Here is a 13,681-nt window from a genome sequence, read left to right as displayed (position 1 = left end):
GCACACTGCCTGAGTTCAGCTGAAAGGGACACAACACAAACTGCTGGATTATGGGCACTTTTGAAGTTAACACTTTGGGAAATGTTACTTAAGCTGCACTTAAGGAAGAGCACCAAATAAAAAAAACTGGGCTGGCACATTCAAACTCTGTTGAGGATAGAAATGGTAGAGGTTCTGTCTCTCTTCTTCATCCCCTCCACTATGTTTTAATTTGATTTATATTATGTAGCTGATACTAGCACACACCCTTTACACTGCAGTGGCAAGAGGAGAAAGAGGCAAAATTTAAAGAAACCCTAAAACTCTGGTGCTTGCAAGACTGCTCTGTATCTGGAAGGTTAACTGAAGATCTCAGGGTATGAACTGAACAGACGTCAGGTTACAAGCGCTGCAGGGAGTCAGCGGCTTGATGTGCCCTCTGTATCACCAAATTGGACGTACTGGGCTCATATGAGGTTCAGTTCTGCAGCCGGTGTGAGTTGTTCCCATTATCTCTGATGGGAGCAGGAGAGCCCACCATGAGTACCAGTAAGGACAATTTCAGAGCTAAAGTAAAAACAGAGAGCAGAAACAGGTGTCCAGTGATGGCGACTTTTTACACTTCTTGTCATTGAAATTTCATGGGGGAGCTCATACTGTTTTCACAGAACAACGGATGTTTACGTCCAGCTGGAAAATCGTGACTCATTTAGTTTTATAGAGCTGCCATTCCTTGCTACGGTGCTTCCTCACGGGTCCGTTATCTCTCTTCTCCAGGGTTATTATTTCCATACTGAGAATCCCTTCAAAGACTGGCCTGGTGCTTTTGAGGAAGGACTGAAAAAAATGAAAGAAGGTGACCTGCCAGTTACAATCTTATACCTGGAGGCTGCTATTCTACAAGAACCCAATGATGCAGAGGTATTCGCTCGTGTGCCTTTTACTGATAAAGGACAAGGGCACTCCCTTTAGCATGCAATGATTGAATGATTTCAGGGTCCCAACCTTTGCTAGTCATGACTGACTGAAACAGATAGAACGCTAACAGTGGTTTTGGAATAGTGTATACCTTGAAATGGATAAAGGTGAGCTCTTCATAAGATAAGAATCGATTTCTGAAATTACAGAATTTCCAAGCTGTCATTTAAAAACATTCGAAAGTGACAATATTTCAAACCTTTCTTTCCTTTCCTGTTTTCAAACTTTTAAACACTGCTATTGAAAAGTTGAACATTTTTGATTTAACAAAAGTGTTTATAAATTTTTAAAAGTTATATCAATTTCTGCAGTATTGGTGTTTTCAATGAGCGTATACTCATTATTTAAAGTCTGTTTTCTGTGAAACCTGAAAAAGATTTACAGTGTCAGTATCTAGGTCTCTTTGAATCTATTGCTACATTAAACTAAGCAGGAGTATTTTACAAAGCAGAGAGAATTCCCAGACTCTCTAGAATACCTTAATCCTATACAACTTAATAATTGTTCTTCAGTCTTCTGTAGAATTCTAGCGACATTTCAAATGTACAGTAACTCAAATTTAAGAAATCAGCATGTGATCATACACCGACAAAATACCCTCGCATTCATTGATTATAAATATTATCAGGCCCAAAGATATTCAAAACCGCATTGATCTGACCTGTTGGTATGCACGCCGCAGAAAAATCAGTAGTTGGTGCTGGACAGATCTGCTGGTTTTATTCACCCCACTGCTTAACAGTGCTATTAGTCGTAACTCTGCTCGCAGTTGGGTGTAATTAACAAACTAACACAATGACGATTATTTTTGCAGGCCTGGCAGTTCCTGGGCATAACACAGGCAGAGAATGAAAATGAGCAGGCAGCCATTGTCGCCCTCCAAAGGTAGATGAAGATAATTGCTAAATGATCTGTCTGATGAGTATTAGGTAATGAAGGCCTAGGTATATTTAACATCTTACTTTCCTTGTAACATCAAGCATTTAGTTAACTAAGTAAAGCATTGACATACAGAAAGCTTCCCAGTGACTTCAGAGGAATGACTAGTGTTTAATATTTCTGTTTTATTTTAAAAGTGCAATGTTTAATCTAGTAATTTAAGTAGTTGCACGAAAGAAATGTGACATGGCCTGATAAACATGAATTAGGCCTAATGCAAATAAAATGCCTTTTTGATACACTAGATACTTGGCATATTTTCTGTAGTTTGTCCTTTAATGAAGAGGTTTTCTTAATTGGAATGAGCTCCTTTCAGCTGCTGAATACTGACAACATTTTCCAGTTGAGAGAGATGTGAAGATCACAGTATGCTCTGCATTCATGTTTCCATTTGAAGCAAGTACCCTCTCCATATTCAACTGCATTAGCAATGTTAACCATCAAGTCATTTCACCTACAGATACTCTAACTTGTTTGTATGTAAGTTCTTAGCCTACCTGGACAGAAATCCAAGGGGTTGCCTGATTTAGGGCTTGCTCATCCCTGCAGTTTTGAAACAAGCAACAGTGATGTTCACAAAACGGAATAGATTCTAGTTTCAGTTAATGGTATCTGACCGTAGAAAGTCTGCTTGAGTTGACTGGCCTCAGCTTTATCAAAGAAAAACAGAATTCAGGATGACTGAGAAGATCTATAGGGATGGAAGAAATTTTCTCTTCAAAATACTTTCTTGTACAGCTGCAAACCATATTAAAGCGTTTGCTTGAATTTACATAAAGCTTCTCTTTGTTTACTAGACAGAGAGTACAAAAAAAAAATGCATCTACCTGCACTTACTCAAACCAGAAGGGTGAAAATAAAACCATATGTGTATATTTATGTACATATGTGTGTACGCAGTGTGCGTGGGTATGTCTGTATATACATATGCATAATGCACTTATCACAGAAAAATGAGACCAAGTCCCTTCTTCAAAAGTATTATTGGGTAGATCTTCATTGTGTGAGTGATTTTTTTTTTTACACAGATTATCTTGGAAGAATTCAAGAATTGTGTTTGGCTAAAAAAAACCCCAAACCCTCAATATATTTTTATTTTCTACCTAGGTGCTTGGAGCTACAGCCAAACAACCTAAAAGCTCTGATGGCCCTGGCTGTAAGTTATACGAACACTGGCCATCGACAAGAAGCCTATCAGGCCCTAAGAAACTGGATAAAGCAAAATCCAAAATACAAGTATATCGTGAAAAGCAAAAAAGGGTCCCCAGCACTTACCAGGAGAATGTCTAAGTCATCAGATGAAAGGTAAATGTGGTGTAAATCCTCATGGTGGAAATTCTAACGACATCGCTAGAAATGATGGTGCATGCTGTGCCCCCTGACTCTGTAGAAGTCCAGCCTGTTCCCTACAATAGAAGACTTAATGTTTCTAGGGCAGGAGTGGGAAGCCACACGGGATATTTGGCTATATCTTATGCCATCCCTGGAAGCTAAAAAATAAAAAAACAAATTACAAAGAACCCCAACGAAAAACAGCTAAAAAGAGATGCTTCCCCTCAACTCCCATCGCTTTCCTCTGACCTTGTGTGCTGCCTCTGTATTCCCACACCCCACATCCTCATTCTTCATCTGCTTCCAAATCCATACCAGGCTTGCATCCCACTCTACATGTGTGTGGTCTTCCCACTGTTCATCGTATTTCCTATATCCTAACCAAGCCACTAGAATCCAGGAATAACAGACATTTTGCAGTGGGACATGGCTTCAGTTCACTAAAAATACTGGGAGGGAACATCTGCTTGTTTAAAAGCCATTCTGGTTCTAACCAAAGAAACGGGGTGTCCATTTTATCTGCCTCCAGCCTTGCGTACAGCAATGGGAGCCGGCAGCCTTTTTAAATCACAAAAAATTTCCTGAGTTGGCAGCCCTTCATCACGATTTCACGGGGTCCATAAATAAGTATCTCTGAACTGTGAGATGCATGATAAAGTATTAAAGGCATAAACATGACTTATAGAACTAAAACACAAGGGCTATCTCACTGCTTGTCATTGGGAAGACAGGCCTTATGTTTTAGCCTTATCACTAACAAGCCCTGGGTTGACAAGAAAATTTAGTAAAAGGAAAAATAAAATTTGCAAGTTCTGCTTAATTGCTAAATGTGTTATTCCAGTTTGGCCTCATACCGCTGACACCTGGTGTTCAGTGCAAAGTTTTTATGAAGCCTACAGTGGGTACATAAGTCTTAAATTTTGGCATCGTTCTTCAGGGGTCTTGGCTAGTCACTTGACCTATTCCTTTTAAGAATTACTACTATTTTTGCCAGCAAAGAACCCTTTTACGTCTGAGAAACTCATCCGATTGTTATAGTTTTAATAAGCCTTCATGTTACCTCACGTGGGTTCATAGCTGCACTTTGATTTCACAGAATCACAGAGTGACTGAGGTTGGAAAAGATCTTTAAGATCATCGAGTCCAACCATTAACCCACCACTGAACCATGTCCCGAAGTGCCATGTCTACGTGTCTTTTAAATACCCTCAGGGAAGGTGACACCGCCAGCTCCCTGGGCAGCCTGTGCCAATGCTTGACAACCCTTTCGGTGAAGAAATTTTCCCTAATATCGAATCTAATCCCCACCCCGCCCCCGACGCAGCTTGAGGCCGTTCCCTCTCGCCCTGTCACTGGTGACTTGGGAGCAGAGACCGACCCCCCCTCACTCCAGCCCCTCTCAGGCAGCTGCAGAGAGCGAGAAGGGCTCCCCTCAGCCTCCCCTTCTCCAGGCTAAACCCCCCCAGCCCCCTCAGCCGCCCCCCAGCACACTTGTGCTCTTCATTATATGGGTGGACTTTTTTATTCCAGACATGAGTTCACAACAGCACCCGGAAGTAAATCTTTGCCGTGATGAATCGAACAAGCTTATTTTCAAATTCTAGGAGTATATCACTTCTGATACATCCACTACAAGGATCTTAATTTCTGGCTCTGCCAGAAATTTGCAATATTTGTAAAGAATTGTAAGATGGAACTTAAAGCTATTTTTCACCCTTGTCTAGCTCATTACTTGAAGAAGTGAAGGATTTGTACCTGGAGGCCGCTCACCAGAACGGTGACATGATAGACCCTGACTTGCAGACAGGACTTGGAGTTCTTTTCCACCTGAATGGAGAATTTAACAGAGCAATAGATGCATTTAGTGCTGCTTTAACTGTTCGGCCAGAGGTACATTTTATGCTTTTACATTTTTAAGAATTTAGCTTTATGGGCCATTTTCTTTCTCCCCTCTTGATCAGGCAAATATTAATGAGATGTCACTTCAGCCATTAAAATTTTAATACCTGAAATAGAAATGTTAATTACAAGACAGTCCCATTTAGAAGCAGATTTATACATGTCCAATTTCTAGCTGTGTGCTGATCAATTGTACTAGTTACATAAAGTTGCCTGTAATCATGTGCCAGAACCTCATGTTCCGTGCCAATTAAGAGAAGATACAATACTGTTATTTTCTGTAGTCCTCCTTACTCTGCAAGCAAAAAGGAGCTATTATGTCCTTTTTTGATACCTACAGTAGAAACCTCATTTTCCCACCAGGACTATACATTATGGAACCGTCTTGGAGCAACCTTGGCAAATGGGGATCGAAGCGAAGAAGCTGTCGAGGCCTACACACGTGCTCTAGAAATACAACCCGGCTTCATTAGGTCCAGATACAACTTAGGGATAAGCTGCATAAACCTAGGGGCATACAGGTAAGCTACACAGATGCATATATAAAAAAGTCAGGGATCATAACTACCAAGCAAAAATGCATTTTTCTAGCTGGAGCTTTCTAAGAAAAAAAAAAAATCAGAATATAGCTACACAATCTCTTGTGACATGTTGTAAGTATATTTGACTAAGTACTAACAACGCAGTGATACTCTTCTTATACCCACGACTTCCACATAACAGAACTACTCAATTTCTATCAAAAGAAAATAAATCCCTCATTCCGCACGCTGCTTAAGGAGTTTTATTGCTCTAAGTGCAAGTACCCTTACAACCAGTGGTACTGCTCTCACACTCAAACTTAGTCCTGTGCTTAAGAGCTTTTCTAAAAGAAAATATAAGAGCCTGTCTTTGGAAGGGAAACTTCAGCTAAACTGCTTCAAGTAGCTAATGCCCTCAAAGCTGCTTTCAGTACATCCTTCAGGAATCAAGGGTGATATTCCAGGGCCCCAGCTGCCAGCTTAAGACAGTTAAGACAAAGGGGAGCCACACAGCAACGACGACAATCCCCCCAGATGTATGACTAGGCTGAGCTCTGCATTACTACAAGCTACATCCACTCGTTCAAAGAAAATCAAGCAAGAATTACACAGAGACTGATGAACTGTGTTGTAAAATAACATACTTGAGCCTAGCATAGCACTTTAGAAAAGTTTTACTCTAGTTGTTAAGCAAATTATATTGCTTGTTTCTTTTTTCTTCTCCCCTACAGAGAGGCTGTCAGCAATTTTCTCACTGCTCTCAGTTTGCAAAGAAAGAGCAGGAATCAACAACAGGTTCCCCACCCTGCTCTATCAGGCAATATTTGGGCAGCACTTCGAATTGCTCTGTCTATGATGGACCAGCCAGAACTATTTCAAGCTGCCAATGTGGGTGATTTAGACATTCTGTTAAGAGCTTTCAATCTAGAGCCGTAATAAAAAATACCCAGAAATTGATTGAATTGTATTAGGAAACAGAGAACTCTTTTATTACTCATCTCAAAATGACCACATTTTCCAAACTATCATGGCTGTAGATCAATAGGGGAATTCTCTCGGACATTATTCAAAAAGGAGAAGTTCAAAAGCACAAAATATTGTAAATAAACTCAAACTCAAAGGATTGAAACGAGCTGCCGCTAACCTGACAAAGCCCTGAACTAGATGAAATAGCCATTTCTGAGCAATCTTCATCCCATGCAAGCTGTATCTCTCTATATATACACAGCTATACAAAGAAAAATATATTAAGAACAAACCTAGATAATTGTAATTGCACATTAGAACGGCAAGCAATGCACCCAAGGAACCTGCTTAGCAGCTCATCGCACTACGCTGACATCACTCTGCCCTACGACGTGGATTCCCCACCCTCTGGTTTCTTTGTTGAAAAGTCTTCTCAAGGTCCACTTTTAACATAGCTCTGAAAATAGATGCATGTAAAATGGAGGTATTTTGTTCTGAATATTTATTAGTTGGCAGTCATGAAAAGTTTTGCTTCCAAAGGTACTTTGATTAATTTGGGCCCAATTCTGCTGGCCCACAGAGCTGTAAACCACATGCAATGTTAAGAGGAACATTGGACGTGGAGGTCTACGGGATTAGGCCATGTACATAAGGGAAGGCCAAGTGTTGCCGGCAGAAGTGGTAATTTGCACTAGAATTGTTGCTTTTTAAACCAGCTACCCCTGTTCTTGGACAGAGTATGTCTGCTTCAAAGGAGCTCATAGCAGGACCTGCACCTCTCTATGTACTTATGCACTTTAATCTTTGTTTTTGTAAAATAGCGCTATGCTTTTGGTTTAGTTACTAACAACGGAATGTACAGGATAGCCTTGTTGGCATAAAGGACCAAATATCATTTCCTGAAATGTGATGAGAGGGTTTTCAAGAATCTTTTGTTTAAAAAAATGCAAATACAGTATATTCTGCAATATCTATTAGAAAGGTTATTCTGTTATGCATCCATCAGGTACTCCACACATACATGCATGTGCATGCACATACATGTTGTATATGAATTATGTCATTTCAGAACATAATGAGCCACAGATCTTTATTGCAAAAAAAGCAAAGTCTTCACAGAGTTAATGCCTGCAGACCATGCTCAAGGGAAAATTTTCCCTGAAAATAATTGGTCTATGTAATGCTTGTAGGATGAGACTAAGATCTGTTCCTGCTGCTACGGCAAGCAGTAGCAAAAGTCTCAGTGATCTCCATGATAGCAGACTAAATCCTTAGATAACATCAGTAGTTGTAGCTGCTTAAAAAATATCTATATATACACACCCCCCATCTTAATTTTCCCCGAGCGGATGAACAGGGAACAGTATTGGGGCAGTACACTGCCACAGGCTGAATGGATCATTGATTTGGCTACAAACACATTTAACTCAAGGTGAATGTGTCAATCAAAGACAGGAATAGAAGTTTTTAAGGAGGTAATTTTCAGTTGCTGATGTTTTTAATATTTTTCCTAAACAGTGAAAGCTAAAGATGTAACTAGATGGTTACGCTGTTGATCTGCAGTCAGGAATTCGGTGTGCGGGGTAGCTTTGGAATGTGTTAAATCGGGACAAATAGCACATTTCCTGTAAACAGCATTAAAAGAAAAATCCAGCTCGATCAGCTGGATAAAATAAAATCCAACAGCACAGATCACAGAGAAAGAAGCTGTGCTGGGACTGGGCAGTTTCACCAGTACAAAACCAAAGTTTTGTGCAGCTGACACTTATTTTAAGCAACCACTTAAGGGAAAATTCCATGTAAGACAGTGTAATCACTGCATCTAATCACCAACTATAGTTTATTAAATAAAAATAATGAATTCTCATTAAAAAGTAAAAGGCTTACCCCTCACTCTCCCACAGGAGAGAGATGCCGAAACAGCTACAGGATTTTTTTTTAATAGTGCTTTATTAATTCATTGTTTACGTGTCTATTCCTATTTATCTCTCAAGCGTTTCATAACTGATTCCTGCAACTTTCTCTAAGGATTGGTTAGCAAGGACTGCCTGGGAATGTCATTTTAGCTAAGTGGGCTGCTGTATGCATATCTGCTGACAACAGTTTGCTCTTTTGCTTTGACAGCGATGTGTGGTGACAGCTCTTTATTGATAAGGCAGAGCAGAAGGCGCAGTGCAATTGAATCTGGAAAGCGATAAGAGAGGAGGGAGGCAGCTTTGAGAGGAGGCTGTAAAGCAAAAGGCATATGTGCTTAGATTTTGCTTGATGCCCTGCCATCACACAAGTTCTTCTAGAATATCCTCTGTGTTGTGGGGTAGAATAGTCAGTGCTTATCCAGAGGAATTAGCTGCTCAGGAGCTTTATTTTTATACCTTTCAGATAGAAAAAACAAAAACTCAATTGTTTGACTTCTCGGAGTCAGAATGACAAGGGGCATTCGATACTGGTGGCAGTTCACTAAACCTGTTCTCCTCTAGCGTGTGGACAAGCAACAGAGCAATTCAGTTGGGAAAACCTAATGCAACCCCTGGCCTCCCCAAAAAGAACAAAGCAGGTAGCTTTTGCTTCACGCTGCGATCGGTACAAGTTGTCTGTGTAAGCCTAGAGACACACCACCGGGGCTGAACCCTGCCTCCCGAGGGGGTACTCAGGCCCTCAGGTCATCAGAGCACAGCAGTTCTGCTGCACGGGACTCAGCCTGCAAAGCCTATCCAAAGAGAGTGGGAACGCTCTCGGAGATGATCCCAGCTGTTCCTCCTGGTTTAGATAGCCTATGGTCAGTTAACCACGTTCCACTGACCGAGGCACTGCACGAGGGAAAGACTAAAGCAGACAGACTTAGAGGGGACAGTGGCGCATCTCCTCATGCCAGACACCAGCTCTGGTCTGGTCTGCGTGGGAGAGCGGCCAGTGACTGTGCTCACCTCACCCTGAACAGGTCAGGCTCAGCAGCTCTTGGTACTTCTGGGGACTTCTTCAGTATCCTGGGCTCTACCGTCCTCCTTTAGCCCCCATGCCAAGCACTGTCAGTGCAGAAGACAGGATTAGGTACAGCTTTGATCTACCTCCTCGTGGTGTCTTTTGGTCAGTGGCAAGCATGTATATTTGCCTGAAACAGCAAGAGGAAACATGTGAGGAGGCTGTAGCATATTAACACCCCGAAAAGGAAATTCTTCTACTCATACTTCTAACCAAGCATGAGGTAGGATAAATAAGGCGGCTGCTGATCAGTAGCAGATTGAGCTTGAGAGCGAGAGACAGGAAATCTGGGTCCTGTTCTCAGTGCTCCCTGTGAGCTTGGCCAGGCCAAAACCCCCCGTCACCCCTGACATGCCCAGGTGTGCGGGGAAGGAAGACGGGCAAACAGCAGCCGCTGCACGTGGCAGCACTGCGTGGGAGCAGGGCAGTGCCGCAGGCTGCGTGGGCGAGGTCGCCACTTGAGTAAATCGAAAGGTAACACACGACACAAGGTCGCTCAGGTCTAAGTAAGGAAGCAGTTTTACACAGAGACTAGCAACTTCGGCAGGGAAGAGACTTGCAGATGTTTCAGGATTACAACTGCACAGCATCTATGGGGCGACGCCAAATTAGAGTGCTGCGATGGTTTATCATCCTCTCCCACCTGCTTCCCCTTCTTGTTACTCTCCTCTTTCCCCAGAGGTGATTTATCACTGCCAGGTAACCGATTCCAAGTTTTTGAGTCTTTCGTCTGTTTTATATTTCATGCAATTAAAAAATGCTTTCCTAACCCCTGCTTGTGACTGCCCCTCCTCTGCAAAGCTTTATGAATATGTACGAGCTACAAGGCTGATCCATTAAGCTGCTGAACACTGAAAGCCTGTGCTCTTCACAGGAGCGCTCAGCACTTTGCACGATCAGCTCGTGTGCGTGTACGCAGTTACGGGACGAGGGCTGGCCTCTGATACCGCTGCACATGCTGAACAGGCTCTGAAATCAAAGTGATTCTTTATGGAATAAGGCTTTGCCATGACAGCAATAGCCTCATTTCTTGCTGACCTTTTTAAACCATACTGACTCTAGAAACCCTGTTGCAATAGACTGGTATATGTCAGTTTGAAGAATCGATCTGACCTTTAAGTAAGCACATATACCTATCTGCACTTGTAAAAATATTGAGGGGGAGGTTGAAATGACACCAAACCTCACGTGACAATATTGCATGCAACTACCTTAACAAATAACCGCACCGAAACATTAACACCAAGCATGCAGCAATGCTACTTGCGTATACGTTTACAGAATGCATGCAGAAGACCCACCCATAGGGTATCTTTAAGCTACCGACCGGTATCTTCTATGGGATATTTTAAAGTACTTTGCTTCTGCCAAACTCAAAACAGAGTCATTTGTGTTATTTGGAAGAGGTTAGGCAAAACGCAGACCCCTTAATAAATCCCATGCTTCAAAATCACGTTATGTTCTAGACTTCATGTTTGCTTCAAGTGTTTAATTAACGACAGACATCTGCAGGAACAGCTTTTGCAGACATGTTTTAGTATCCTCTGAAGAATTAAAAAGCTAAATGCGTGCAGCTTGCACAGCAAAGCCGGGTGTTTGGATTTTCACATTGTCTTCTCTAGTCTCAACCAGATAGCACCAAAGCAGAGAAAAAGATTCCCCGAACCAGTGAATCTGAACTGTCTCTGTACCACAGGCCAGGCTTTTCAAACTTGCCCACTAGCTCCGACGGCAGCTCGGTGTCTGACTGCCCTGTTTGAAACAGGCAGATGTAACACTTCACAGGATCTGAGTGTCTGCCGCATCCGCTGATTTCAGCTGCGGACACTTAACCCAGCTGAAAGCTCAGAATGCCAAGCGAAGCATGAAGAGCTAAGGAGCCAATTCAGAGAACCTGGGCCTGCCTGCCAGCTGGGGAGGAGGACCCTGACAACACCAACAGACCAGCCAGGTGACCCTAGGAGCACCCACCGAGCACGGGCCTCCGTAACACAAAAGCCACCACAGCAGAAATGACAACTGATAACATCACTGGCAGCCACAGAGGCAAAGCCTGAGGCCTAAATCGTTGCCGGCTGGAGCCAGCAAGAATTGGGAGTGAAACCTAAATTGGTTATAGATCTCTTTTGCCTAAACGTGCATCTGCAAAATGAGACGCGTTAGTTACTTCGCATGAACCTGCACAGGTGAAAAACGGAGATTTCTGGTCACGGGTGTTGTCAGCTTAGTCTGTACAGTGAATTTATGTAACAAATATTTATAAAATACTGAGTAGTCACAGGTGAAAGTGATAGACAAAATGCACTGCACCTGTGAAAAAAGGCGGGTATGCAATACAGTATCAGCTGCTATTCAAACCTCATCTAGGCTAGAAATCAGATCCCTTCATTATAGTTCTACTATTTTTGGACTGGTGAAATAAATCAGAGAAAAGCAGTGCCGTGCACGAAGAGATCACTGACACTTTGACCAAACCTAGGCAAAATGAAAACCGAGCATGTCACAGAACCCGCAGACAGTTTCAGGGCCTCAGCCCACACCGCAGTAGGCATTAGGCACGGGAAAGAGAGAGAAGGGAATCTAAAGATTCCTAAAATAAGCTGTAACTTTACAAATGCTTGCGCACGTGACAGCCCCTTGAGCAAACCTGCATGGTCAAGACTTAACGTGCTTTGATCTTTTTCCCTCTTCCCCATTTACAGAATGCCATCGACATTGGCTAGAACTTTAAATAGCCTTTTTAATATCAGTAATCTATTGTAAATTCAAAAAAAAATCAAAACATTTATAAATATATTTTATATATCAGAGTATAACGTATCTAGAGCAAAATAAAACTATATAGTTTTGAGAGGCATCGTGTGCAGCTTCTTCTCTACGCTGTAAACTGAAAACCTTTGCAATCTCGCATCAGCTTTTTTGGCTTTATTTTTAAGCCAACATACAAGAAAGAAGCGATTATAGGGTTGGCAGATACTTTCGCCTGGGCCACCTGAAGAGCCCCGCCGCTGCTGCAGACTTACATCGCGCACTTATCTTTTCGGGTTGCTAGCGAGGCGCGGGTGCGAGCCCTGGCAGCGAGGCGGGCGGCGGGTGGGGAGGTGGGAGTTCAGCCCTACACCTGAATGTTTACATTCCCTTACAAAGGTTCGTATCGACCCAGACTGAGAATCTGTGTCTGTAAGTACATACCGAGTAAAAGATTAGTTTCTTACTACAGGTAACTTTGCCTCTGTATACTTAGTGCATTATCAGCTGTGTATGATATTAAACACAGACCTGTAGTTTACTGATGCTTTAATTTGGTGTTTCCTTGCACTGCTCTTTAAAATAATCGATTTCCTCAAAAATGAACAATGTGCATATTGGGCGTGTTAAATTTATGAAGGTCACAGATTACTACTGGCAGAGCACCACATTTATTGTAGTATTTTTGTACTGTAACGGAAGCATGCCTTCCTTGGGTTCTTTTCCACATATTAAATTGTATTTATTTACCTGTATTTATAACTGTGCAATTTTTAAATATGTTTTCAAAATAAACTTTGTCTGTGGCTTCAAATATTTCAAAATCTCTTTTTGATTTGAAAATGGTCTCGTCTATACTTACTTGAACTGAGGGCAGGGACCTATTTCTCAAAGCGAAATAAAGGATTTTTTTTAACAAAGTCTTCTATCCTATTGTTTACAATGTGAGCATGCTTTTCTGCTTAAAAATTAAGCCCAGAAGAGGCTTTTTTCATTACCACACATTTTTCATGAATTCATCGTTACTCTGGGGTAGTTATTGCTATAATTTATTTGTATTTCAACATGTTGATCAATTATACTTACAATGGAATTTACACTAGCTGAGGTCTGGCCCGAAGGACTTTGCGCATGCGCTCCGTGTGAAGAAAAAGCGAAAAATAAGTCGATCGGAATTTTTCTTGAGGATCGCGCAACTGCACACCTCAAAATCAAAACAGAAGTAATAATATTAGAACACAATCTTTCTGAAAAAACCAAACACAGCCAACCTTCAGTGATTTTTTGAACAAGTTGAACGATTTTGCTTGAACAAATTGTTGTTCAAGCAACTTCCCACA

The 13,681-nt window shown here is 41.8% G+C and overlaps 1 protein-coding gene across 1 annotated transcript in view; it reads left to right on the top strand.

Moving 5' to 3' along the window:
• Positions 1–13,143, top strand: part of PEX5L (peroxisomal biogenesis factor 5 like) — a 118,359-nt gene extending 105,216 nt beyond the window's left edge. Inside the window, exons 9-14 of the mRNA XM_064458060.1 lie at positions 757–900; positions 1,772–1,842; positions 3,004–3,201; positions 4,953–5,118; positions 5,491–5,648; positions 6,380–13,143. Coding sequence (XP_064314130.1) covers positions 757–900; positions 1,772–1,842; positions 3,004–3,201; positions 4,953–5,118; positions 5,491–5,648; positions 6,380–6,584 — 942 coding nt within the window. The 3' untranslated portion in view covers positions 6,585–13,143. The remainder of the gene's footprint in view (positions 1–756; positions 901–1,771; positions 1,843–3,003; positions 3,202–4,952; positions 5,119–5,490; positions 5,649–6,379) is intronic.
• Positions 13,144–13,681: the final 538 nt, after the last annotated feature.

This window comes from Phalacrocorax carbo, chromosome 7 (assembly GCF_963921805.1).
Source record: "Phalacrocorax carbo chromosome 7, bPhaCar2.1, whole genome shotgun sequence".
Classification (NCBI taxonomy): Eukaryota; Metazoa; Chordata; class Aves; order Suliformes; family Phalacrocoracidae; genus Phalacrocorax; species Phalacrocorax carbo.
The sequence above is the reverse complement of the archived record's forward strand: the minus strand, read 5'-3'. Positions and strand labels throughout refer to the sequence as shown.